The sequence below is a fragment of the Apodemus sylvaticus genome, chromosome 14, assembly GCF_947179515.1.
Source record: "Apodemus sylvaticus chromosome 14, mApoSyl1.1, whole genome shotgun sequence".
Taxonomy (NCBI): domain Eukaryota; kingdom Metazoa; phylum Chordata; class Mammalia; order Rodentia; family Muridae; genus Apodemus; species Apodemus sylvaticus.
In genome coordinates, this window is record NC_067485.1 from 43,328,169 (window position 1) to 43,355,783 (window position 27,615).

General features: G+C 42.8%; 4 protein-coding genes across 4 annotated transcripts; 2 read left to right on the top strand and 2 right to left on the bottom strand.

Moving 5' to 3' along the window:
• Positions 1–883: 883 nt before the first annotated feature.
• On the top strand, positions 884–3,183 carry LOC127664455 (histone H2A type 1-H-like). The gene has a single exon (XM_052156434.1). The coding sequence runs from the start codon at positions 983–985 to the stop codon at positions 1,376–1,378; it is 396 nt and encodes a 131-aa protein (XP_052012394.1). The 5' UTR covers positions 884–982; the 3' UTR covers positions 1,379–3,183.
• A 4,706-nt stretch (positions 3,184–7,889) lies between these two features.
• On the top strand, positions 7,890–18,735 carry LOC127664470 (histone H3-like). The gene is made up of 3 exons (XM_052156447.1): positions 7,890–8,245; positions 11,562–11,566; positions 18,360–18,735. The coding sequence occupies exons 1-3, from the start codon at positions 7,917–7,919 to the stop codon at positions 18,680–18,682; spliced, it is 657 nt and encodes a 218-aa protein (XP_052012407.1). The 5' UTR covers positions 7,890–7,916; the 3' UTR covers positions 18,683–18,735.
• LOC127664438 (histone H1.3) lies at positions 11,677–15,042 on the bottom strand. The gene has a single exon (XM_052156416.1). The coding sequence runs from the start codon at positions 14,997–14,999 to the stop codon at positions 14,334–14,336; it is 666 nt and encodes a 221-aa protein (XP_052012376.1). The 5' UTR covers positions 15,000–15,042; the 3' UTR covers positions 11,677–14,333.
• Positions 18,736–21,707: 2,972 nt separating the features above from the next.
• On the bottom strand, positions 21,708–27,171 carry LOC127664554 (uncharacterized). The gene is made up of 4 exons (XM_052156615.1): positions 26,733–27,171; positions 26,198–26,244; positions 23,261–23,695; positions 21,708–22,278 (listed from the first exon to the last, which is right to left on the bottom strand). Exons 1-4 carry the CDS (start codon positions 27,138–27,140, stop codon positions 21,756–21,758), a joined length of 1,413 nt encoding a protein of 470 aa, XP_052012575.1. The 5' UTR covers positions 27,141–27,171; the 3' UTR covers positions 21,708–21,755.
• Positions 27,172–27,615: the final 444 nt, after the last annotated feature.

Consider the following 27,615-nt stretch of genomic DNA (forward strand, 5'->3'; position numbering starts at 1 on the left):
TTCTCAAAAAGGAAGCAAATACAAACAAGTTTCTTGATAAGTTTCAGGAAATTCTACCTCCAGAAAACTATAATAATAGACTAGATGCTTAATTCTGAAAATACTGTAGGAAAACCTGAACCCGACTTGGCACAATGTTAGTCCCAGTTTCTGGGGGACAGAAGCCAGAGATTCTGGAGTTAAGGTCATCCTAGCTACATGAGGCCAACAGATTTGTGTGTGTATAACCAACTGACAGCATGAGCACACATAAAGCTACAGAATATTCTCAACTTTTCATTCCATATTTTATTTTCCGCTATATACTGTGTATTTGTTTATCACACATAAGATACTTTCATTTTAGGGAAAATGATAGATGAGGTGATTTTTTTTTTTTTTTTGGACTACTTAAAATTTCAAAACATGCCGCATATTATCCACTATAATTTGAAACAATAATTACCGCCCATAAATTTGCAGGCACATGCTTTTTTTTTTTCCTACACAGAACACAAAAGTAACTATTGTTACTACATACCAACACCTAATGTTACAATTTTTCTGACAGGATTAAAACACCTTAAAACCCTTCAAATGTGTATTGTCCCCGTGCACAAATAAGTCGTGAGGTTTAGAACCAGGTTTTGTTTTGTGAAGCATGTAAGAGGATAGATGGCTCTGAAACCCTTCTTCAGGGCAGGAGCGGAGGGCTCAGAGAAGATAACCAAAGCTTTATTTGTAAATCAACAAAGCACAACAGGCTTTCTTCAATTTACTTTGAGAGTTTATATGTAAATATGGCACGAAATGTGCCAGGCTTCTATTGGGTGAAATATAAATTCCACTTTATGCAAAATAGGAACGCTGAGTCTGATTTACGATTGGTTGATTCTTTTAGGTTTCTTTAGCCAATCAGCACTGAAATCTACAATCTACCCTGCAAGTATAACTTACACGTTTTCACTGATAATTCCTTGTGGACTTTATATCCTTCATAAGTATGTCTGGACGCGGCAAGCAGGGAGGCAAGGCTCGCGCCAAGGCCAAGACCCGCTCCTCCCGCGCCGGCCTGCAGTTCCCCGTGGGCCGCGTGCACCGGCTGCTCCGCAAGGGCAACTACTCGGAGCGCGTGGGCGCCGGCGCCCCGGTGTACCTGGCGGCCGTGCTGGAGTACCTGACGGCCGAGATCCTGGAGCTGGCGGGCAACGCGGCCCGCGACAACAAGAAGACGCGCATCATCCCGCGCCACCTGCAGCTGGCCATCCGCAACGACGAGGAGCTCAACAAGCTGCTGGGCCGCGTCACCATCGCGCAGGGCGGCGTCCTGCCCAACATCCAGGCCGTGCTGCTGCCCAAGAAGACCGAGAGCCACCACAAGACGACCAAGGGAAAGTAAGATCAGTCTTCCTATGAAGACTGAGTATAGAACAAAGGCTCTTTTCAGAGCCATCCACTTAGTTTAGAAAAGTGCTGAAATACTTACTGTAAACCTTATGTTCAAGTATACTTTAGCCCCATTTTTAAAAGCTGAAATTTCTCCCTAACATTCAATAGCATGAGCGAACTAAACGTGTCAATTGTCCTATACCCTTTACAATGGAGATCATCTTACCTACAAGGACATTGTTCTCTATTTGTGTGCATATGAACAAGACCATCATGAGATTGGCTTTCTGCCAAACAGTAACAAGGATGGATTGCCGTGAAACACCAGAATTGTTATAATTTGGCAACATGTTTAAAATCTTATGTTTATGTGCACATAATATTCTGACATAGATTAGGTAAAATGAGCCAAAAATATTAAAAAAAAAAAAAGAAAACGCTCTTTTCGTTATTCTATGGGAAATGATAATTGTGCTTTGAAATGAAACAAAATGTCAATAGTCAGGATCTTTCAAGTGAGAGTCTCAAAACACCAATTGGGGGTGGGGACTTGACAAACTAACCATGATCCCCTAAAATATTTCTGAAGAGTATCAGCAAACCTTTCAGACTAAACTTTAATATTATAATGAAAGGAAGCACATTCCATGTTGACTTTAACTCCAATTTTCAAATATTTCTCAACAGCAGTGAGAGCTCCTCGATGTGGAGCGTTCCTTTCTTGTCCTCAGAGGGGAAATCTGCCTTTTCTGCTTCCCTCAGGCAAACCTTGAAAGTGATACATAAGAGTTGGGGTGGAGGGCTACTGTTCGATTTCCAGAGCTAAGCAACCTGAAAATACCAGAGCCATCCATTGTTGCCACCTCTTTGCCCTCAGTCAAGTCAGTGGCGTACTTCTTTAATTCATTGTTTTCACTGGATATAATTAAGGTAGAATAAGAAGATGGTGCCCTCAGCTTTACCTCCCTGATCTTCATAGAGCTCTCTTATTGAGGTGTGTCAACATAGTTGATCAAGGACTGTCCAATTGTCAAACTACAGAGAAAATATTAGAGCATCATTAAGATGATGTAGGAACTACTCTCAGGATGAAAAAGTGTCCTAGCCTCACCCATGGTCATTATTTACAAAAATTATTTTCTAACTATTATTCGTGTTTTAATCTTGACTATGTATTTCTTCGTCACTTCTAGGCCTGTAAATTCAAAGGCAACGTTATAATTGATTTTTAAAGTAGGAATCAAAGAATATATTTAATTAATTTGTTCTCAAAGTAATATTAATATGCCTTCCCAGTGACAGATCACTCTGTACATTTAGAGAGTATTAAGGGCAAGGAGGATCTCTTTAATATATATAGCACTTGTCCAGCTATTGCTAACGATGCTGACAAAGAATAAAAGAATTTCCTAACTTACATGCACTTTAGATGTATGCATCCCACATACATTGTCATCCTTACATTGCTTTCAGATCCCAGCCTCAGGTCACACTTTAAACAATTTAAAAAGAGAAAGGAAATCACAAGTCTGGTCACTTGGGTAGTGAAAAAATGTACAACAAATCTATTGTCAGAATTACTTCTTCTAAGTAAGGTAACACAGTCTCAAAAGATCAACCAAGGTATGCACTCGCTGATAAGTGGATATTAGCCTAGAAACTTTGAATACCCAAGACATAATCCACATATTAAATGATGTCCAAAAAGAATGGAGGAGTGGCCCCTGGTTCTGGAAAGACTCAATGCAACAGTACAGGGGAATTCCAGAACAGGGAAGTGGGAAGGGGTAGATGGAGGAACAGGGGGAGGGAAGAGGGCTTATGGGACTTTCAGGGAGTGGGGACCCAGAAAAGGGGAAATCATTTGAAATGTAAATAAAAAAAAATATATCAATAAAGAAAAAGAAGAATTACTTCTTAAGTCCACCAGTATTGTTCATTTTGAAAAGTTGTTACCCAGGTCCGTCTTGCCCACCAGATAGAATTCTGCTTCTGATGAAAACACAGGAGACTTAATATCACACCAGGACTTAATGGTGGCTGTGATTCTGCACTGCCCCTAGGACTGAACCTTAGGAGTATGTTCTTTGATACCAGGGATGAGCATAATGGTAGGTTGTAAATTTCTTTGGTTATGGAAATAAAACCTAATTGGGGTCAATGTTGGTAAACAAACATTAGCATTCTAGTATTCTAAATTTTGCTTATCTCTAATAGGCCAGCTTAGCATATGACTTCTCTGTGGATTTTGGAGTCAGTACTCCCTTAGCTAAATTCTACTTTGTGTTCCTTAAGGTCTCTCTCCTAAGCAATCTGTCAGAAAATACTTTAAGGGTCAGTTCTGTCACTTTGAACTTCTTCTACATCATATCAATAAAAAGGGTGAAAGCCATGGAGGTCTTAAGCCATTGAAGTAACCGAAATGTTGTATCTAGCTTTTTAAACAAGAATAAAATGTTGCTAACCTAGAGTGAAACAAAAGCACGGTCCAGAAGCCAATAATCTTTGAAGTTCTTGGTTTGTATTGTTACTTCTTTGTTGCTGAATTTAGTGTGTTTTCCTAAGCACAAAAGCTGGCCAGAATATAGTTGTCAGAGGACAGCCTGCAAGATTCTATTCTCTTGTTCCACTGTAAGACCCCAAAAACGGAGGGTGCCCCAGCACCCCACACCCGGGAAGGCAACACCCAAATCACTCCCAAGAAACCGTCTCGATGCAATAGCATGAGGATTTCTTTATTTCCAGAATTCTGGGTTCCATAGCAGTGCACCATGCAGGGTTAGAGGACTATTGACCCCAAGTGCCGAATTGAGACAGCTTTTATAAGTTTATGACAGAGCCCTCGAATCACAAACCAATCATTTCTTAGCATGGAGAGCCCACGAAATGCGAGCCAATTGATATGTACCACTCCATAGTTTTTAGGCCAATCAGTTTAAATTATCGGAGCCCGCGCTCAGTGGACCAATTAGTTTCCTATAATGTCTACAGCTGCATGAACTCCTGCCTAGGGATAATGGCGTAAGTTTACAGAAGATAAGCTTAGCCCATTTCCAGTTACCCTATGGGGCCAGGATCACCTATTCAAGGCCTTTCTGCTAGGTCTAAACAAAGGGCGGGCTCTGGAATGTGACCTTTTACATAGTTTCTAACAAAGCGAGATAGCATTTTAAACTCCTGATTTCTTGGGTTCATTAGAGTTAGGCTGTATTATTTTCTATCCTTTTACCATCATGTGGCCTCCATGGGTTTAAACTGAAATCCTCAAGTAAGAACCTGATGAACCATCTTGCCAGGTCTCATCTTGGGAGTGCTGTTGGCTCCACTAACCAATAATAACTTTGCATTGCAACATAGAATACTACAGGTCTAGCCAGGCGGTGGTGGTGCACACCTGTAATCCCAGCACTCTGGAAGCAGAAGAAGGCAGATTTCTGAGTTTGAGGCCAGCCTGGTCTACAGATTCCAGGACAGCACAGCCACGGCTACACAGAGAAACCCTGTCTCAAAAAAAAAAATCCAAAAAAACAAAACAACAACAACAACAACAAAAAAAAAACCCTACAGGTCAAAAGTAATCCTGTGTTCAAGCTTAGCAACAGTAAAGACAAAAATGATGAGCTACATTTCTCTATAATCCCATTGTGGCCTTAGCCTTTCCATTCAGCAAAACAGAGTTTACCATGGTTCCCAGTTTTAAGGTGTTTTTTCTAAACTGTACATCTTTACTAAGAAAAAAAATTAATCAAAATTTAGCGGTTGTGGGGTGGGGGTGGGGGACAAAGAAGGTAGGAGCACAGTCAGGGTCAGCGTTCATATGTGTACCTGGAGCCACGCTACCCAGCACTGGACATGACCAGTGACCATCAATCCAACTAAAGCACCTACACCTGTAAAATTAAATTTGTTTCATTAAAAAAAAATGATCAAGAAGATGCCACACAATCTGTCTCCTCCCATTCAGGACATGAAGGTTTGACCCTGGGAGTCCTAGGGATCTGCTGTTTGCTTCTAGAGTCCTCCCCTCGCACCTCTGTCCACACTCTTCATCTTCAATAGGATACAGGAGCTATAACTGGGGATATGTACCTTACCGTGAGCCTGTGTCATAGGGTGTCAAAGCACTTGAGTATTTTAGGTGCAGTTATCTGCTGCTATTCGCCAAATCTGACCTGGTAAGAGGCCCAGTAGGAAATTTGGACATATATTTTAGAGCTACATTTAGACACTTAAAAAATAAAAGCTGTTGGGGTTGTAGAGATGACGAAACACTTAAGCTCACTTACTGTCTTTCCAGAGGACAGGTCCAGTTCACAAATCCAACTTGGTAGCTGACAACCATCTCCAGTCCCCATGCGTCTGAGGCCCTTTTCTGGCCTCCAAGGCAGTTGCATGCATGTGGTGCAATGTATACCCCTGGTAGGTTTCAATCTTAAATGACCTTGAGGTGAACTGGATCTATACCTTATCTTTATTTGTATATTTCAACAAAGAAGATAAAAATCAACCTAAGTTGGCACATAAAACTATTTATGGAATAAACATCTGACTTTGGGAGACCAACTGTCTGTTGCGATCTATAATCCTTTCAGGGCCTCCAGTTAAAACCATGCCAGAAAACAAAATGACTAGTATGGAACTTTGCTCAAAGACAGGGCACCCAGGCTTCTTGATGAACTCAGCGTTACGGTAAATGTGCATGTTGTGATGAGCTGACATTCATAAAGAGATCTAACAAGGACTATAGAAAAAACAAGCCTGTTATATGAGTTTTGGCTTGTGTGTCGATGATCATACATGGGTACCTATGATGTGTCTGGAAATCTAAAATGTTTAAACAGGTAATGCTAGTATGAGAAGGATGAGAAAGGGAAGGCCACAGGTGAGATGCTCAGGTCCCACATACATGTGACAGACCTGGACACATACATGTAACATTAACCTGTCTCTGTGGCTGTCTCCTGTTTTTATTCCTAGATCTAAGGCCCAATCCTACTACAGCAACAGTTCTTGGAAAATAAATAAATATGAATACCAACTAAATTACTTCTTTTAGAATGTCAAAATGAATCTGTTCCAGTGGGATATCCAGGAAACCTCAAATATGGTCCTCCTTTTCACTGTAGTACTACAAAGACCTGGTTAAGCCATAATCAGAGAGGCAGAAACCAGAAGACAGTGCATCTGTTCAATTTAAAACTACTGAATTTTTAAAAACCTGTTATGCAAAATAGACAATATAATGGGTTAATAGCCTGCCTAAATAGAATATGAACAGTAAAAAGCAATAAAGTGGAGTTACAGGGGGAAAATAACCTATTATTAAGCAAAAATATTGTGTGACACTTCAATAATGTATATTTACTTTGGGACTTACATGAACTTGCGTTGGTGGTTATTAGCAAGTTTTAAACTTTGATATCTCAAGTCCAATTTACTAATTAAAGCTTCTAAAAGATTTGCTTTAGGATAGACATGTATCCCAGCACTAACTATGGTAAGATACTTGGAAAGTAAAATCGTATATATTCACTTTGGACCTGGTAACCTGACAGGAAAGTATTGAGATTCTTCCCAACATTATTTTCCGCAGCAGGAATAAGCAAACAAGGAGTTTGCAGTCTAAACTCTGGTTGGGCCATATTTCTAAAACCTTGTGAAGAAGGTGAAAGAAATGACTGTTTTGCAAGGGATAGTATACGCTGCTTGACCACCTGTAATTTTGTACCCTGTAGATTCTTTTTATACTTGTTAACCGACCATATTGTAATTTGGAAATAAGCTGTCACTGTCCTGTTTGTACCTGAAAATAAGAAAAGTTCTATAATGTGGACAAGAACAAAGTGCTATTAGTCTCGGACCTTCAGGTCTCCACAGAAGAAACAGAAGACAACACAAAGGAACTTCGAAAACACGGCACCGCCATCTCACTGCCCCAACACGAAACAAAGCGACGCGATCGTGCTGGTCTCTCCAAAGAAACTTAATTTACATTTTAAACACGTTTAAAAAAAAAAAAACTATACTTGTCATTTCTGTGACACTAACTCGAAGAAAATAATAGCGGCAAGTTGTCCGTAGGTGGAACATGGTTCCGGGAACCTGGAGGTGGGAAGGTTACCGCCGCCAGATGAACTGCATTAGCAATTTCCAGATATGAGAAATAACTAGAAGGAAAATGGCCGAGGCAGGGAAATGGCTTAACTGAAATTCTACAACACTTTGTTCTGGGAACATGCTTTGTGTACAGCAAGTCAGGTTCACACCGGAAGACGACACGAGTAACGTTCGTCTGTGAAATGTCTCCGGGCTTAAGAGATTGTCACAAAGCAGCCGTTTAGAGACTGATTCTTTAAGGGGGCGGAATTACTTATTTAGCAATCAAAAATCGCACTGCAAGGATCAGCCAATCGTCAATCCCTAGATGCACTTCCGCAAATACCGACGGAAGCCTGGGAGCTGCTGGCAAAGATCCAATCAGAGCGACGCACTTCCAGCATAAATAGCTGCGGCACTGTCGCTCTTCTACCGTTTTTTCCTGACCAGCCATGGCTCGTACCAAGCAGACGGCCCGCAAGTCCACCGGCGGCAAGGCCCCGCGCAAGCAGCTGGCCACCAAGGCCGCCCGTAAGAGCGCCCCGGCCACGGGCGGCGTGAAGAAGCCCCACCGCTACCGGCCCGGCACCGTGGCGCTGCGCGAGATCCGGCGCTACCAGAAGTCGACCGAGCTGCTGATCCGCAAGCTGCCGTTCCAGCGCCTGGTGCGCGAGATCGCGCAGGACTTCAAGACCGACCTGCGCTTCCAGAGCTCGGCCGTCATGGCCCTGCAGGAGGCGAGCGAGGCCTACCTGGTGGGTCTGTTTGAGGACACCAACCTGTGCGCCATCCACGCCAAGCGTGTCACCATCATGCCCAAGGACATCCAGCTGGCCCGCCGCATCCGCGGGGAGAGGGCTTAATTAAGCACGCTTTCTACATTGGCACTCAACGAAAGCTAAAAAAAGGCTCTTTTAAGAGCCACTTCCATTATCTACCAAAGATGCTGTAATACAAGCCTGCGGGGTCTGTACCAGGGTTCCCTATCCCTAGTTACTGTACTTTGTGACAAGTACCAACAGCCGAGCTACCATTCAGAATCTGCTTTCAACTAAAATTGCGGTAGGCATTTGAGTCAGACACACTTAATCATGCGCTTTTATTTTAGTTCCTTGGGATTGTGGTTTTACAATGTACCACAGTTATAACTGAGTAATGATAGAGGTTAAAAGCGACGTGGTCATATGAGTTTATTCCTCTCTTCCACCCCTCGGAGACCCCACTCTGCCCTTGACTGGCAGAGGGGCAGGCAGGGTCTAGATAGTAAGATCAGTTTAAGCTAGGACTGCACAGTGAGACTGACCTGAGGGAAGGGGGGGAAAGATTATCCCGTTAAGGAGATAATATCTCCCAGGTCTTTAACACATCTTTAGGATAATAGGCTTTAATGGGGGAAGAGGGAGTTGGAGTCTTCTAACAAAGTGATGAATAAGAAATGTTCTAAACTATAAGCAAAATTAGAATGCCATGTTTCTAGCCAAGGCCAAAGTTAGAACAGTTTCATTCCCTGGCAAAGAGGAGATAGATTTCTCCCAATAAGATTTAAAGAAACCCTGATACCTCCCTCCTTTTTCCCCCCCATATAATAAGGTGAAGTTGGACTCAGAAGTTGAACCTGTCAGGGATAATGCCAGACTTCAATTGTTTCTAAACCTAAGGCCGAACTTGACAACCAATAAAAATGATAGTTGATGCTCAAATGCTTTAGAATGAATCATGAAATAATTCAATTAAGACCACAAGTGAATCTTGTAATATACATGTGCCTTTTTCAAAAATTGTATTTTAAAGAATTATTTACTTATTATATGTAAGCACAATGTAGATGTCTTCAGACACACCAGAAGAGGGCATCAGATCTCATTACAGATGGTTGTGAGCCACCATCTAGTTGCTGGGATTAGAACTCAGGACCTCTGTAAGAGCAGTCTGTGCACCTGACCACTGAACTATCTCACCAGCCCTATATGTACCTTTTTAAAACCCCAAACAACTCATAACATAATAACATTTTAAAGTATCTCTAATACTACACAATTCAGTTAATTTTGTTGTTGTTGTTGTTTTGTTTTGTTTTTAGATTTGTTTTTTCCGAGACAGGGTTTCTCTGTATAGTCCTGGCTGTCCTGGAACTCACTCTGTAGACCAGGCTGGCCTTAAACTCAGAAATCAGCCTGCCTCTGCCTCCCAGAGGGCTGGGATTACAGGCGTGCACCACCACTGCCCGGCTTCAGTTATTTTTTATTGATAATTTATTACTTTATTTCCAACATGTAATAATGTAAAAAATGTATCTTTAAAAGTTCAGGCTTTCTGGCTAGAGAGATGGCTCAGGGCTTAAGAATAAATGCTAGTACAGAGGTCAAGTTCAATTCCCCACAACCACATGGTGGCTCAACCTTCTGTAGTGGGATCCGATGCCCTCTTCTGGTGTGTCTGAAGAAAGCTACAGTGTACTCATATGCATAAAATAAATAAACATATTTTTATTACAAAGTCCAGATGTTCACTCTACCGGCTGAAATTCTCATTTGAAAAAAAATAAAAACACTGACATTGTAAGCGCTTCCAATTTTAAGTATTTTCTCCCACATTGAAATTTATGAAAACAGCCGGGTGGTGGAGGCACACGCCATTAATCCCAGCACTTGGGAGGCAAAGGCAGGTGGATTTCTAAGTTCGAGGCCAGCCTGGTCTACAGAATGAGTTCCAGGACAGCCAGGTCTACACAAAGAAACCCTGTCTTGAAAAAAACAAAAAAAAAAAAACAAAAAAAAAAAAAAAAAAAAAAGAGAAAGAAATTTATGAAAAATAATAACTGAAGTTCATCAGCACATACGCACAGTTAGTGCATATACTCTGAGACTTTATCTAAAAGATGGCAATCTAAGTGACGTAGAGTGATGATGCAGAATGCTGTATACACATACAAATTTTCTTTCAAAACAACAAAATTAAAGTCTCAAAAGATATGCAAGGTAACATATGCATGTAATCCCAAAACTTGGGAAATCAAGGTAAACAAACCAGAACTGAAGATTATCCTTGGCTATATATCAAGTTTGAGTCTATCACAACATAAGTGAAAACGATCTGTCTCAAAATATAAACTGAGGCCTTTAATCCCTAGACTGTTAAGCAAAGGCAGGTGGATCACTATTAGTTCAAAGCCAGCATGTTCTCTATCAGGAGATACATATATTTATCCATCCCAGTATACAGAATGATACAGAATGATAGATACCCTGTCTCAAAATTAAATAAAATAATTTTAAACTTTAAAATAATATAGTGAGCTAAGTCTCAGAAGCAGGTTCAAAAACAAAAGTTCTTACCTCCAGCACTCTCCTTTCTCCACCTCCTCCCAAAGCAAAGTGTAAAAACAGGAATATTCCTTCTGCAATGTAAGAATGCATATACTCTGAGACTTTATCTAGCCATTTCCCCCAAAGCAACAACTACTAAAGCGTTTATCTTCACCAACCTTTTTAGGTCTTGCAGCTATAGACAGGAATAATGATCATAATGATGATGATGATTTTAAAAATATTACAAATAAATACTTCCTTGTCCAAAAGTGTATCAAACTGAGGCATTACCACTTAAAGAGTTGTGTCCAAACTCAGGAAAGAAGTAACACAGAGGCAAAAAAGAATTGGGAATAGATCTGACTAGATTTCTCCACACAGTATGCCCAAAGTAAATTTTCATTTCCTATAATTGTGAGTCTACACAGTGGTACATGTTTTAAGTAGCTCTGCCCCTCACATGCAGAAAATAAAAACAGCATCTTTTTTTGACTTTTTTCCTTTTCTCTAGAAATTGAATCTTGAACCTGTATTTGTAATGTCACAATGATGTGAAGAGATGGCAAATCGGAAGCATTCTAGAGATCCTCCATCCCATCTTTATCCAGCTGGTTGTACAGGGTGGGGAAACTGAGGCAGCAATCAGTCTCTACAAGATCAGTGTGGCCCCTCTGAGCAGATATCAACTCTGTTTTCTGATATTTATGATGTTGGTCCTTTTCTCCTCCTTATCTTGCCTCTAATGCAGAAAGATTTTTGAAAAGACCAAAGGCCTGAGGCATGCACCAGAGCCAGTCTTGTGAGAACACCCAGACTGCAGGTAACTAAACAAATAAATCGTGAGCAGTGCATGTATGGAGTAAGGTTTTAATGCGCTCTTAGAATAAAGAATATACATCTCCGCTATAATCATGACACTATTATTGTTTTATTAATAGAGAACAAAATGTTTAAATTACCCACAAGTTGGAGCCCAAAGGCTCCTTTGCTACATAAAACTACAACATACAACATTTGGTAACATGTCTTTTGTTATCCTGGTACTTTCCATGTCAATGATCCTCAGTGATGGATAAGAAAAAAGATAATCCATAAATAGCCAAGAACTTTATCTCACAGAAATGATAGAAAAAAAAATGCATGGAAATCCAAAAATACCATTTCATTATTTTCTTACATTTTCTAATCCGTCCACACATAATAATACTGACATTTCACATATTGACGTTTTTTCAATTTTATGGACTCCTCAATGTGAAGTGGCATGGTTCAGCAGGTAAGGGAGATGGTAAGAAATAAGACCATAAACCAGGCGGTGGTGGCGCACGCCTGTAATCCCAGCACTCTGCGAGGCAGAGGCAGGCGGATTTCTGAGTTCGAGGCCAGCCTGCTCTACAGAGTGAGTTCCAGGACAGCCAGGGCTACACAGAGAAACCCTGTCTCAAAAAAACCAATCCAAATCAAACAAACAAACAAACAGAAGTAAGACCATAGAGTCCCAGGTCAGAAAAATATTCCCATAGTATTCATAAACATTTTAACTTATATATTTATTTTAAATCTCTAAATCCAGTCAATATCAGACAATATTCTAATTCAGTTCATGGGATGTTGAAAATGCAATCAAGTACATTGAAAAAGTGGAGGGAAACACGAGAAAGATGTGCCTGCATCTGCCTGGGATTAACGCATTAACATGGTACTGGCATCCAAATCAGGTCTTGTCTCACTGGAGACTTACTCAACAGTCCAAAACTTCCTTTTTGTTGTGCAGTCAGTGGGAATGGCTGTGGTAAAGCTAAACACACATTCTTAACACAATAAACTTAAAGGAAAAAGTATGTGGGATGAGAAAAGTAGTGACTGTGATCATATTTTACCTGTGTATTTATTGGGCATTCTTCAGCAGCATCATATAATTAACTCCAGGAGCAGACAGAGGAACACTCATATCACGAAATTCATTTGGAGATACAAACTTCTTATAATGCAAACACTTTTGATGTCACAGACACTTCAAAATGTAGTAAGATGCTCCCTATCCTTTACATTATTTCTTAAATTACATATAGCTTTACCTTATCTGGATTAGGTGTGAAGAGAAGGGTGAGTTACACAAGCACTGGCCTATGGAACTCAAAAATCATCTTTTAGGAGCCTGTGTTCTTCCATCATATGGATCCCTGGACTGAAATCAGGTCTTCAGGCTTGGCTACAAGATCCTTTACTCACAATCCTCTGAAGGAAATGCTAGACTGAAATGTAGATTTCTAAGGATACAGATGTGCTGGTTTATAACAGGTGCTTGCCTCCAGACCTGCAGCCCACATAGGGGAAGAGAGCAGACTGTGGCAGGTTGTACGTGCACACACACACACACACACACACACACACACACACGCACACACACACACACACGCAAATATAAAAAATATTTTTTAAAGTGATATGTAATTTCTTCCTAACAGGAGCTCAATTAAATTTCTATAGAATTCTTCTGTCAGGATGAACGGAAAGTGAGCCCCCACTTTCAAAATAAATATACATATACAAACTACTACTTTCAATAATGAAATGGAAATGACATCCACCAAATTTGGATCACCTTCGTGCAAGTCATTTTGATTTGGTTTGTTTTTCTTCGTTTGGCTTTGCCCAAATTTGAGAAACTGCAAACCAAACCTTCCAAAATGGATTTTCTTTCACGTTCTCAGCCTAATACTGATCTAACGACCAAATAAGGGAGAACAGATAAACTCAAAATAATGCATGAGGAAGGGATGTGCAGAACTGTAAATGGTGTTCGCTGTACTAAAACTTAAGCACCAGGGTATTAGGAAAAGCTTCCACACGTAAAAGAGATCAGTCGCTAAAATCTCCCAGGGTGGCTAAGTATTTAAGAAATCGGAGCTCTAACAATTGCTCGGCAAGCACACACAATAAATAAATAAAATAAAAATTAAAAAAACATGTCAGCCTCTTACACTATTAGGAGAATTCCAGCTGAGGTGAGCAAAGGGGCGGGGACAGGAAAAAATGCCAGCGTCCCAGTACTAAAAACGTAAGTCTTAATATCACAACCTCTGATTGGTGCAATGCTTCACACCCACGACTGAAAGGGCTGTTTGATTGGTTAATTCTCAAGTCTGTAGACGGACGGGGAAAGGTACTTAAAAAACTTGAGCAGCTCCGGCGTGTAGACACTATATTGTTGGATTAGCTTGCTAGAGGCCCCTGTGCATTGCCACGCCTAGGCGCCAGAAGGGAGGACCTCCCGCCAAGAAACTGCACAATACCATTATAGAGCACACTCAAAAGCCAAATACTGTAAACTATCAGTGGAGCTAAAAAATGATACCTGTCCCTAAATTACGATCTCCAAAAGCTCCAGAATGCCATGCACCCACGCCACCCACAACAGAACTGGCTCAGACGACACAGCAACTGTCAGCTGACATAATAGAAGTTCTTAAAATAACAGGAAAAGTTAAGCTCTTTTGAATGAGATCTGTGGGTGGCTCTGAAAAGAGCCGTTTGAGATTTAAGGCAGGACGCACCACTCTACTTCTTGCGAGGGGCAGCCTTCTTTGCCTTGGTGGCCTTCGGCTTAGAAGCTTTAGGCTTGGAAGCCTTAGCCTTAGGAGCCTTGGCCTTGGCCGGACTCTTAGCTGCCTTCTTGGGCTTAGCAGCCTTCACCTTCTTCGGGCTCTTGGAAACTTTTTTGGCGCCGGCAGCCGCAGCAGGCTTCTTCGCCTTCTTCGGGGTCTTCTTGGCCGCCTTTTTGGGTGTGGCGGCTCCGGTCGCCTTCTTGGGCTTCTTGGCTGCACCCGCAGGCTTCTTGGCCTTAGCCGCGCCTGCCTTCTTCGTCTTGGGCTTGGCCTCGCCGGAAGCCGCCTTCTTGTTGAGTTTGAAGGAGCCGGAGGCGCCGGTGCCCTTGGTCTGCACCAGGATGCCCTTGCTCACCAGGCTTTTCAGCCCGAGCTTGATGCGGCTGTTGTTCTTCTCCACATCGTATCCCGCGGCCGCCAGCGCCTTCTTGAGCGCGGCCAGGGAGACTCCGCTGCGCTCCTTGGAGGCGGCCACAGCCTTGGTGATGAGCTCGGACACCGGGGGTCCGGACGCCTTGCGCTTCCCAGCAGCGGCGCCAGTCTTCTTTGCCTTCTTCTTCACAGGTGTCTTCTCCACAGGTGCAGGAGCAGCAGGCGCCGCTGGAGCAGTCTCAGACATGTCTTAGCCTTTGCTAGTAAAGCAAAAAGTAAGCACAAACAGTCGGAGAGGGTTGTTCCCAGTGCTGCAGGCTCTGGGTTTATATAGAGAGAAGCTGCGTGGTGATTGGTTCCCTGCGCTCTGCGCCGTGCGCCGCGCCGCCAGAGAAAGGATCTTCAGCTTTGCCTTGTGGCTGTGTTTGTTGCCCCTCAAAAAAGAATAAAAATATGAGAAAGACGGGCACGAAATAACTAGGGACTTGGGGGAAACTGATCCGAGAGCCTCTGGGCTACGTTCTTGCCTTAATTTGTACAGCTATGTTCAAAATCGGCACCCTGAAACTTCTCTGATTGCCCCAACTCTCTTTCAAACTTGACGAAAATTGGGACAACTTTAAGGTTTTCCTTAAAAATATTATTTCTCTCGCAGTCATTAGGAAACTTTTGTTTCAGAACATGGTTCTGCACATTCTTATCCTTTCAGGATTCCATGGAATAACTTGCTGTCACGAAAATATGTAGGGAAAATTGAGTTTTTCGCGAAAGCAACAACACAAGCTCCCAGGGCTCTCTCCACCAAGCTGTAGGATTGGAACTAGATGGGAAAGTAGTGCGTGCCGGGGAAATGATTATTGTAGAAAATATCGATTGGCTTCTTTTAAGGTATGTGATATACCAGTGTGTAATTTCCGTTCGGTTTTCATGTTTTAGTGATTGAGCCATTTTTTTCGGAGGCAGGATGAGTCTGTGCCATCCCTCTTAGAGATCAACAGCTCGAAGCCCATTTATTCAGATTCAGTAGAGAACTGTAGACCAACTCCCGCATTAAAGACAAAAGGTTATCTAGACAAGAAGGAACAGAAGTTTAGCAACTGTGAGCTGAAGAACAGTGAAATATAACCTGACCCGACAACTCATTCCGTGCTTAGAGTACACTGTTTTACAGGTGTGCATAACAGGTGTGTATATAATACAGTGTTTCAGGATACTGTTATGCAGCTGTTTCCCCCTGGCAAAGGCTATCATAGCATTTTCTGCACATCTCCAGTTTTAAAATAATTTGAATTTCATTATTAAAAAATAAGCATAACTTTAAAGAAAATCTGTTTTTTTAATTTCCATAATAGCTACTGACCTTATTACATATAACACATATATAATACAGTCTGTCACAAGCAAAAGAATTAGCAGGTAGTATCCACCAAAGGATTTAAACATTTCAGAGTCAGCTTGTCATTATGATAACTGCAGCAAGAATAAGGATCCTGGAAAAGGGATCAACCGTGGAACCAAACGCTTAAAACTTCACTCACTCCCACTCATTACTGTGGAGGCCAACATCACAAACGTGGCTTTGGTCTTGACTCCAAAATATGATCACATCCTAAAAAACAGCAAATTATTCTCTATAGTAAGACTTGCACTATTTTTGTAGAGATTAAAAACAGGTGATAAAAATCCCTAAGAGATGTGAGAGCCATGAAACTTATGGCCTCATCCTCTTCTCTCAATTTTGCTTAAGATAAGCATACACACACACACACACACAAATGCACACCATTACCTTAGTAACAGCTGAGAGATAACAGTCTCAGGACTCATTCTACAAGACACATTCTCGGGCATTCTAATACCTACAGACTTTCAAGTCTACAAGAGGCGGTGGTTATATAAATAAAAATCAACCTGGTGGTTGTGGTCACTGCCTTTAATCCAAGAATCTGGGAGGCAGAAGGAGGTAGATCTCTGAAATTCAGGACAGTCTACAGAGCAAGTTCCAGGACAGCTATGGCTACAGGAAGAACCTAAACCCTGTTTCAGAAGGAAAATTATGCTACTAATAAGATAGGAAGCAAGAAAAGAAATATAGAAGAGGAAGAAGACAACTTCAGTAGAAAATAATAAGTAGCAAGAAAAAATAGAAGGGAAAGAAGACAAATTTAAGACAAATGTGCTCAAAAGGTCTATAAAAATAGTTATCAATTTTATATCCCTTTCTGTTGACATTACATGAAGATACTGGCAACTTAAAACTCACACCCAAGTGCAAACAATATGTATTAATTTCATGTTCTAAAATGGGCACTTCTAAATATTTAACTACCACCACCACCACCACCCCAACCCATTTTCTCTCTCCCCTCTGTAACATCTTTTAATTGTGTGTGGAAGCTAAATAGCATCTTGCATACTTGAGTGTTCTAAGTCCTCCCTGTTTTTAGAAAGGCCCGTTCTCTAGTGTGCAATTCATCCCCATCCACAGTCTAGATAAATGGAACTGTGGTTAACAAATTTCAGGGCAATGTCAATGGAACTGGGATATGGCTGCTTCGCTGGCATGCTTGACAGCAGCTAGGGAAACGCTGAGCTCATGTCACGCCACACCCCTCAGCTGAATTTAGTTTCCTCTTAAGTGGCCTTTGAGTTCCTTAGGTGGGGGAGAGGAATCCACTGTGCCATTTAAGCCCACTGTTTCCACACTAGGTTTTGCATTCTGCTGTTTACAGTGTGAATGGGGTGAAGGCTGGTGATTTTCTAGAAAGCATAGGAAAGCTCTGTGGGTTAATTGGGATAAGCTAAAACCCAAGCACATCCTAATTTCCAGGAAGTCACTTTTAATTTTTTTCCTCTATCATTACCATAGAAACATCTCACACAAACACTAGCCAAACCACATCTTCAAGATGACCTCTATCTAGACAAGGATGGGGCTCAAACCAGTACTACAGAGGCGAAAAAGGAAATGGTGGCTACCAAGGCCATGAGACATAGAATCCCCCCCCCCCCCAGGAACAATGGTGTTTATTAAAAAGATTAGATCTTCCTGAGCAAGTCTCCATCTTTACAATTCAAACAGCATCTTATAAGATGGGAAACAGTATATATCCAACCAATACTAGCGCCCTCTGTAGAGATTTGAAAACACCTATGTGCAGGCCGCTGAGAAATGCCAAGAGCTTCATAACAAGTGAGATTTAATAATGCTTACAAAAGCTTAAACTTTACATTTTCATAAACTACCTAAAAGGTAATCCTACTGTACTACATCTGGTTTTGAAGATAAGTGTATGGCTACAACCTTCGTTTTACAAATCGTGAGTGGCTGGGAGAATAATAAATTATCGACTGTCAGAACCTAACAGAACATTTCTAAAGGACACAAACGAGTGACTAAGAACTCCAAGAGAAAAGCGGAAAAGTCATGTTCCCCTCTCCACAGAGACTGTGCCTTCCGCCAGGCAATAGGAGTCAGTCAGTGAGTTGGAGGGGCGGATACGGAATCACCTTCCCGCCCGCGCCTTTTCAGTCTTCTAAAAGGTCCGCAATCGTCATATATATATAGCAGCTATAGAGGGCGCTTGAGGAACTTCGATTTTCTCAGTACTCGTAACCATGTCTGGCCGAGGAAAGGGCGGTAAGGGTCTGGGCAAAGGCGGCGCCAAGCGCCACCGCAAAGTCCTGCGCGATAACATCCAGGGCATCACCAAGCCCGCCATCCGCCGTCTGGCCCGGCGCGGGGGAGTGAAGCGCATCTCCGGCCTCATCTACGAGGAGACCCGCGGCGTGCTGAAGGTGTTCCTGGAGAACGTGATCCGCGACGCCGTCACCTACACGGAGCACGCCAAGCGCAAGACCGTCACCGCCATGGACGTGGTCTACGCGCTCAAGCGCCAGGGCCGCACCCTCTACGGCTTCGGCGGCTGAACTAAACGGACTACTTTGTATGTAAAAAGGCCCTTTTTAGGGCCACCCACTTGCTCACAAAGAGCTGTTTTCATTTCTCAATGTAAGTTCATTGTACTTAAGTCTCAAAATGGCAGAGACAATTTACAAGGTAAGCTGTGGAGGTGCTTCCCCAGTACTTAATTTTTACACACCATCAAATTCAGCGAGTTCTTATCTTTCCCTACGCTTCAGCCGAGGCTTAGTGCCGTAAGAGTGTAGAAAGGCAGGCAAAGAGTCTTGAATTGAACTTAGCCCACTGTGAGCCAGGCCTTCCACATTGAGAAGGGTTAAACTACTAAATGATTTGTTGGTTGCTTCCCAATTTACAGCTCTCTTATACATGAGTTCTCAAATCACTCCAGCGGTCAAATTGATACATCCAAAAGAACACTAGCGGCCCTTTTGGCTACTTCTCTTAGCAATGTCAAGATCGCATGCTGACTGGCACACATCCTGCATTTCTCATTCTTATAGATGCTTTCTGGGTCCTTTTCAAATTGTTATAATGATGCGTGATGTTTAAGAAATTTAAAATTGTTTTCATCTCTTTTGTACAAAAATGTTTCTAAACTGATCATCCCGATTCTAAAAAATAAAACCCAAACTCCTGTTTTATTTAACATCTGTCTTGCCTCCCTAACCATGAATTAATTATATTCCTCACTATACCGAACAACACTTTTTTTTTTTTCAAAAAAGAAATTTCCTTCCATTACACATGTGGTTTATCGGCTCCATAAGAATACAGTCTTTTTCAATCTGCACCTTTTTACCTGGACCAAGTACTGCAAGTGCCAATTATAGAACCTAACATACAGTAACTACTCAAGACAAATAAAATTAAAAGCTTTTTAATTTTAAAGCTATAAAGACAAAACTGTCTTCCCTCTATCTGTGGCCTGCAATATAACAATTAGATTTTGATCAATTATTTGATCAAGAATAACCATGTAGTATAACAGTGACAAACAAAACCTTTTCTTTGGAGAAAAATACTTTTCAAATCCTTTCAGCTTAGTAGAGTTTAAACATGATCTGTGAACAGCTCACCTTCTAATCAGACTTCCTAGAGCTGTCTTTCAGAAAACCTCAGCTTCACTTCTAAGCAGCAAGCTGACCCCAAACAAATCCCTTGCTTCACTGTCTGAAGCTTTTGCTTATGAGTCTACATTCTAGAACATGACATCCACTTTTATATTTGATACATCAATATTATTATTTATAAATCCTGTTATTGTGGTGAAACTCAGAACCCATGAGCCTGGAGAAGGGCACGGTACAAGAAGAAAATCTGAACGTATTAGGTATACTTGGTTGACTCCAGGTCTGATAAGGCAACAGGATGGGCAGGCACCTAGTAAGGAGTGGAATGACACCCCTGTCATCTATTCTGGGGTTTAGTATCTCAAGTGTCTGGCATCTACGTGTTTGAACTTGGTAAGCAGCAGCTTTGACACTTCTGGGTCATACTGGGTCATCTATGATGTATCTGGCATCTATGATGTATCTGGCATAAAAGTAATGATACTGTTTGATCTTAATGTTATTTAGTATATTGACAAGCATTAGTACACAATAGCACCCAACTAAATCAAAAGCACATGGCCAAGAGGCTCTCAGGCAAGGCTTGCAATTTTCTTGTTACTTGACATGTTTTAGGCAGCAGCTGGGTTTCTTGGTTTCTTTGTTTAATGTTTATTCTAATGCATGCAACCAAAAGAGCAAATAATTGTTTTGGTTAAAAAGAAAAACACATTGGTTTTTACTGATACAGTCTCAAGGACTCTCTCTCTCTCTCTCTCTCTCTCTCTCTCTCTCTCTCTCTCTCTCTCTCTCTCTGCCTGCTGCAAGTATGTTTTTTATCAGCCAGAAAAGGCAATTACATTTTAGCCAGTAACACTTTGGCATTACATTGTTACATAATACTTTATTTTTATTTACTACACACAATTAAAGTAATCTAGCTGCTCCTCACCTTAACAGCCAAGTTAGTCCTGTTCTTGTTTCTTATTTACATGCTCTCTACACTCAGTTCATATTGAAGTCTCCTTGTTCAATACTGCCAGGCAGGTAGAATTAAACTGCTTAGTGTCCCTTGTCGTATCTCCGCTGGCATCTCCGCTGACCTTTGCGCTAATGATGTCTGAAATGCTCTGTTTATACATTCACCCACTCCAGCTCACTTCAAATTCAAGACCCAGGGCAATGTCTTGGGGCAGTGAATCATGAAGCATCCTCTGTGTGTGTGTGTGTCTCTGTCTGTCTCTGTCTCTCTCTCATTGCTCTAAAGAGTCTCTAACACACAATTTTGGCATCAATTTAAGTTGCCTCAAATTTTTGAATAAGAATAATGAGTAAAATCAAGTATATAAATGTATTCCATACCACCTACCTATGACACAGGGGGCAGGGGCATAGATGTGGGTGTGTGGACGCACACGCACCCATGTGGGACTTACTGGTCTGAAGCATTTGAAATTCCAGACAGACATGAATCTTTGTCCCTAAATACTTGAACATGAATATATATACTGTCCAATTCACATCTCTTTTCTGTTAATATCTCACTATCCTCTGGGTAGTATATTGCTCAAAACTGTTTTAAACTTAGCTGTCACAGATACTGTTTGGTTGTTTTAAAAGAACAAGGTCTCTACCAACTGGCCATTTTGTTGAAGTTCACCTTTAACTGATGATCCTCCAGCTCCCACCTCACTTCTGGGATTATGAGCATATTATGAACAGCATGACCGCAATACACATGGATGGGAAATATGCTGACGTAGCACTCCTACCACTGAGCTAAATTCCTTAGTACTTCTTTTAAAGATTTTTTTTAACCCTAGATACAGGTGTTTGCTCCCTTTAAAGTATTTAAACAGGATCCCTTCATCAGAATTAAACTGTTTAGATTGAGAAAGTCGAGGATCTGTACTGTTCCTTCACAGGGAACAGTGTAACCACGGCACCAAAACTATGCAACAGCACTTTTCAAAGGAAGGAGTAGGTGGCTCTGAAAAGAGCCTTTGGGTTTATGATTCTTCGAAGGAATTTAAGCCCTCTCCCCACGGATGCGGCGGGCCAGCTGGATGTCCTTGGGCATGATGGTGACACGCTTGGCGTGGATGGCGCACAGGTTGGTGTCCTCAAACAGACCTACCAGGTAGGCCTCGCTCGCCTCCTGCAGGGCCATGACGGCCGAGCTCTGGAAGCGTAGGTCGGTCTTGAAGTCCTGCGCGATCTCGCGCACCAGGCGCTGGAACGGCAGCTTGCGGATCAGCAGCTCGGTCGACTTCTGGTAGCGCCGGATCTCGCGCAGCGCCACGGTGCCGGGCCGGTAGCGGTGGGGCTTCTTCACGCCGCCCGTGGCCGGGGCGCTCTTGCGGGCGGCTTTGGTGGCCAGCTGCTTGCGCGGGGCCTTGCCGCCGGTGGACTTGCGGGCAGTCTGCTTGGTACGAGCCATGGTTACAAAGAAAGCAGGAGATAGGAAAGAGAAGCCTGTGGGTTCCTTTTTATAGAGGCGAGATGTTCCTGATTGGTTGACATGTTCAAATGCCTTGACGAATGCGGAAGTACTTGGTAATTGGATAACAGGTCTCAACTTTAAATTTGGGACCAATAGAAATCTGTTTTATTACCTGGCTTACTGTTTGTTAAATATTGCTTCCTCAGAGACATTGTTGCTGTTAAGTACCTGAATTGTTGCATTTGGCTTTAAAAAAAAAGTTAAGAAGAGATACTATGTAGACTTTGGCGACCCCAGAGCGATTCCAAGGGTTACTTGTTGAACTTGGTACTGAGTTTTGTCTTTTCCCTTAAATTGTATTTGAGGGAATGAAATGCAGCAGTTTACTTTCCGGACCGAAATGAAATCCGACAGGCACGCAGAACTCTTTAGAACATTTAATGAGTTCATGAGCTTATACATGTATCAGTATGTGTAAGCCTACTTATCTTCAGAAAAACACTAGCATGATTTCTAGTAACTATGTACGGGATTCATTAATTTTGCCCTACCCTTGCAGCACGGCAGTGCCTCTAAAGATTCTTGGGTCCAATGAAAAGTGTGCACACTTCAATCAGACGGTACCATAATTATTTCTAGAAGCTCTAGGTGAATAGTATGAGATGTCTTCCATCTGAATCCTTCACAGACAATTTTTGAAACAGAAAACCAACTTTACATGAAACTAGGATTTATATAAATGTTGTATCTAGGAGGACAGAATTTATTGCTACTACTGACAAAATAACTTTTAAAAGTAAAATGGCTTTGCCTTTAGTCCAGTATCAACACACCAACTTTTTCCTGAAAACTTATTTCGTCTAGGTTTCATAATGAGTCTATTGACTAAATTTAGCCAATCAGAAGAAAGAAAGATGAGACTTCATTTGAATGCACCCTCTGGTCCGCTTCTCCTTCAAGACAAAGATGTTTCCTTTGATTGGACATTTAGTGCATGACGTTTGCAGACTCTCTGACAAGGACAGCCACAGCTTTATTTAAGCGCAGGAACAGCAGGAGAGAGTTCAGTTTTTCTTCCTTTCTTTTCTCACTTTGCCTTTAGTTTGTATTCACTATGCCTGAGCCCGCCAAGTCCGCGCCCGCCCCGAAGAAGGGCTCCAAGAAGGCCGTCACCAAGGCGCAGAAGAAGGACGGCAAGAAGCGCAAGCGCAGCCGCAAGGAGAGCTACTCGGTGTACGTGTACAAGGTGCTGAAGCAAGTGCACCCCGACACGGGCATCTCCTCCAAGGCCATGGGCATCATGAACTCGTTCGTGAACGACATCTTCGAGCGCATCGCGGGCGAGGCGTCGCGCCTGGCGCATTACAACAAGCGCTCGACCATCACGTCCCGGGAGATCCAGACGGCCGTGCGCCTGCTGCTGCCCGGGGAACTGGCCAAGCACGCCGTGTCCGAGGGCACCAAGGCTGTCACCAAGTACACCAGCTCCAAGTGAGCGCTCCGAACTCACAACAAGCTCAAAGGCTCTTTTCAGAGCCACTCAAAGCTTCGAAATCAGAGCTTTAATGCTGGTTCAGTGACAACTGAGGGAAAAAACTACTGTATGTCTGCAGGGTTGTGTACAAATACTTATACAGACTAGGCATTGCAATACCAAAGTCCCAAGAACCCTGTTATACCTGGTTGGGTCTTCAAGAGACCAGATACCCAAGTAAAGTAGTTCAGTTGTACAGTTCAAGGAAGCAAGTCTTATCATTTCCCAATAACCTGTATTTCTGAATGTCTATATATATTTTATTTTGGTTTTTTGAGACAGGGTTTCTCTGTGTAACCCTGGCTGTTCTGGAACTTGCTCTGTAGATCAGGCTGGCCTCGAATTGTAGATCCGCCTGCCTCTGCCTCCCAGAGTGCTGGGATTACAGGCCTGCGCCACCAGGCCTCACTCTGCTAGAGTTGTTACTATGTCTGTCTCGATACAGTGCACCTGTTACCAGACTCAGAGAAGAGATAGACTCACAAAACAGATGTTAATGTAACCTTTTACTCTTCCTTCATTTAAAGGAACCCACTTCACAGCGGCTGCTCCCAGTAATGAACCACCTGTGGCTTGTAGTAAATAATCACACAAGGAAATAGTATAAAGTTTATGTAAAGTCTGAGGATATGAAAGCTTGCGTTGTGAGGGTCTAAAAAAAGTGTTTAAGGGTCTAAGGAGGTGTTTTAAGGCATATATATTCAAGCTATAACTTAAGGTTAGTAAATGCAAATGCAAGTTATAAAGGTTTAAGCTTAAGTGGTGATAAAGAAAGTGATTTTAGGTACATAAATACACACACATGCTTTTTTTTCTCCCTGAGACAGGGTTTCTCTGTGTAGCCCTGTCCATCCTGGAACTCACTCTGTAGACCAGGCTGGCCTATGAACTCAGAAATCGGCCTGCCTCTGCCTCCCAAGTGCTTGGACTAAAGGTATGTGCCACCACTGCCTGACAAGTTCAAGAGTTTTAATATTAGTCAAGCTATGGCAAAGCACTATTATTATTATAGTCACAAGCTCAAGTTTTTAAATTTCCTTTGGTTGTCTTCTAAATATAGACTTAAAGATACTTGTGCTAAAAAAAAAATCTGATTTGTATACTTTTGCAGTTTCACAATCTGTATTCAGACTGAAAATAAAGAGCAAGGATAAAGAGATTTCGTGCCCTCCGATCAAAAAAGGTTTCCTTTTTCCCTGAGCTCTCCTAAAAGAGTCTTGATGCTTTTAACCAAAAACTGTTTCTGAAGCTCCCACTGTGACACAAAGATGTGAGTGTACTTCCTTTTCTACAATGTAGGCTTCAGTGCAGATTACAAACAATGATAATGCTAGCATGTCTAAGACTTACCTATTTGTAAACCTAAAAAAAAAAAAATTAAGATTTAGGGAATCTACTTGAATCCACCTCTCATGAGTCAAATGAAATCCAGATAAGCAGCCAGCCCTGTCAGTCAACAGTATTAGGTCCCCTCCCCCATGGATTGCCTATTACTGAGGGTGGGATCCTTCACCATTTCCCTTGTCTTGGGACTCCCCTCTCCAACTACCAGGACCCTGGACCTAAAAGTTTCAAATGTACACCTGAGAGGAAAAAAAGGTTTTGCCCTAGATTCCTTAACTTTATCTTCTTTGATACATTTCCGTATCCTCCAAGTCCAGGTGTTGACAGTCTAAACAATGTCAAATGGCTATCCCCAGTCGGGCGGTGGTGGCGCACACCTGCAATCCCAGCACTCTGGAGGGCAGAGGCAGGCGGATTTCTGAGTTCGAGGCCAGCCTGGTCTACAGAGTGAGCTCCAGGCCAGACAGAGCTATAGAGAGACCCTGTCTCAAAAAAAAAAAAAAAACTAAAAGGAAGGAAGGAAGGAAGAAAGGAAGAAAGAAAGGAAGGAAGGAAGAAAGGAAGGAAGAAAGAAACAAAGAAAGGCAGGCTATTCCCAGCTGGTTCCATCTGCTTCAACTAGGCCTGTACATTCTTAGCTCCAGATGGTCCCAGGGAGCCGGGACAATGAGTGAAACCACCAGCTCGCTGAAGCATCCCAGTTTTCTTGGGTCCCCAAAGGAGCCATTACCCTCAGACAGCCGAAAGTTGTCTAAAAAATGCAGTTCCCACTTCCTGCCTCACCATCCCTTCCTAGTTACTCCTTTTTATAAAAAAAAAGGGGGGAAGAGAATGCTAATGACCAGGCATCCTCACTGTCCTGCTCTTGGGGACCTAGGAGTAGCTTAAATCATCACCTGCCACTGCCAGGTGTGCCAGGTGTCCTAGGTATTGTGGATAAAAGGGCTGCCAACCACCCCTATCTTGTGTGTGAGACCCAATTTCCCTCCTCCCCCTCCCTCCCTTTCTCCACTCTGTTCCTGTCTGCCTCTAGCTCTCCCTGTTGTCCCCGGGCAGCCTTTCATGTTCTCCGCCCACAACAAACCTTATACTAAATGTTACATGGCATTATTTCTCAAAGGCACACCTTGGCACTGTCGGCCAAAGTTACCCAACCCCTTCATTGCATTTTATCGTACGGCCAATGTCTTTAAAAGCCTAAAGCAATAAATGTTGCAAGCCAATGTTTAACAAAACATTTTATGTGTAAACCTTTAGCATCTGCACCATCCAGGGCATCACAAACGCTCATGACTTGATAACCTAACTGTAATTCGGGAACAGCCGGGCGGTGGTGGCGCACACCTGTAACCCCAGCACTATGGGAGGCAGAGGCAGGCGGATGAGTTCGAGGCCAGCCTGGTCTACAGAGTGAGTTCTAGGACAGCCAGGGATACGCAGAGAAACCCCGTCATGGGAAAAAAAAAAAAAAACAGGAACAGCAAGATTGTGGATCGACAGCATGATCTAGCTAACCATAACACTACTTACCAGAAAATGTACTTGTGATATAGTACTTTCACACATGATGAAGCTAGCTCATTAAAGCCCACCACTTGGGAAAGTACGCTACAGCTCTTTTTATGGAAGATGGGTGGCTCTAAGAAGAGCCTTTAAAGTGGTTGCACGGATGACAAAACTCCTTAGGCTCTCTCGCCACGGATGCGGCGGGCCAGCTGGATGTCCTTGGGCATGATGGTGACACGCTTGGCGTGGATGGCGCACAGGTTGGTGTCCTCAAACAGACCCACGAGGTAAGCCTCGCAGGCTTCCTGCAGGGCCATGACGGCCGAGCTCTGGAAGCGCAGGTCGGTCTTGAAGTCCTGCGCGATCTCGCGCACCAGGCGCTGGAACGGCAGCTTGCGGATCAGCAGCTCGGTCGACTTCTGGTAGCGCCGGATCTCGCGCAGCGCCACGGTGCCGGGCCGGTAGCGGTGGGGCTTCTTCACGCCGCCCGTGGCCGGGGCGCTCTTGCGGGCGGCCTTGGTGGCCAGCTGCTTGCGCGGGGCCTTGCCGCCGGTGGACTTGCGGGCGGTCTGCTTGGTGCGAGCCATAACAGCAAACGGGCGTAAAAGAAAAGATAGCCAAGCAGCGCACCCGATGCCTTTAAGTACGCTTGCGTTCGCGCACGCGCAACACACGTTCCCGCTCTGTACCCCTCCTCCCCACAGAGAAGCATCCTGATAGGCTTGTCTGCTTTTCAAAGGTCCCGCGCTGTAGTTCTATTGGCTGAGGATTTCAGGTGGTGATTGGTTAACCTTATATAGGCGCTACACTCAGGTTTAAGTCTGACACATACACAAGCGTTCTTAAGTTTTTGTCTCCACTCCGATCCGCTTAAAGGACATAAGACAAAGGAATCTTTAAAATATGATCCTAAAGATCCCAGAAACCACTCTGGAAAATATGTTCTCTACCCTTCTTTGGTTTTATTTTTCCACTTCTTGTGCCTATACTGCAACGTTATTTCTCAACCGGTGAAATGGGCCAATCCAAGCCAGATTAGAATATAAGAAAGGCAGCTTTATT

What these genes read in the sequence shown, in the direction of transcription:
- LOC127664438 (XM_052156416.1), bottom strand. Translation starts at nt 14,999, where the DNA reads ATGTCTGAGACTGCTCCAGCGGCGCCTGCTGCTCCTGCACCTGTGGAG.
- LOC127664554 (XM_052156615.1), bottom strand. Translation starts at nt 27,140, where the DNA reads ATGGCTCGCACCAAGCAGACCGCCCGCAAGTCCACCGGCGGCAAGGCC. An exon ending in AAATGCAATGAAGGGGTTGG is followed by an intron (nt 23,696 to 26,197) that starts GTAACTTTGGCC and finishes GGCTCTGAAAAG; the next exon opens with AGCCTTTGAGCTTGTTGTGA. An exon ending in GAATACAAACTAAAGGCAAA is followed by an intron (nt 22,279 to 23,260) that starts GTGAGAAAAGAA and finishes CCAATTACCAAG; the next exon opens with TACTTCCGCATTCGTCAAGG.
- LOC127664455 (XM_052156434.1), top strand. Translation starts at nt 983, where the DNA reads ATGTCTGGACGCGGCAAGCAGGGAGGCAAGGCTCGCGCCAAGGCCAAG.
- LOC127664470 (XM_052156447.1), top strand. Translation starts at nt 7,917, where the DNA reads ATGGCTCGTACCAAGCAGACGGCCCGCAAGTCCACCGGCGGCAAGGCC.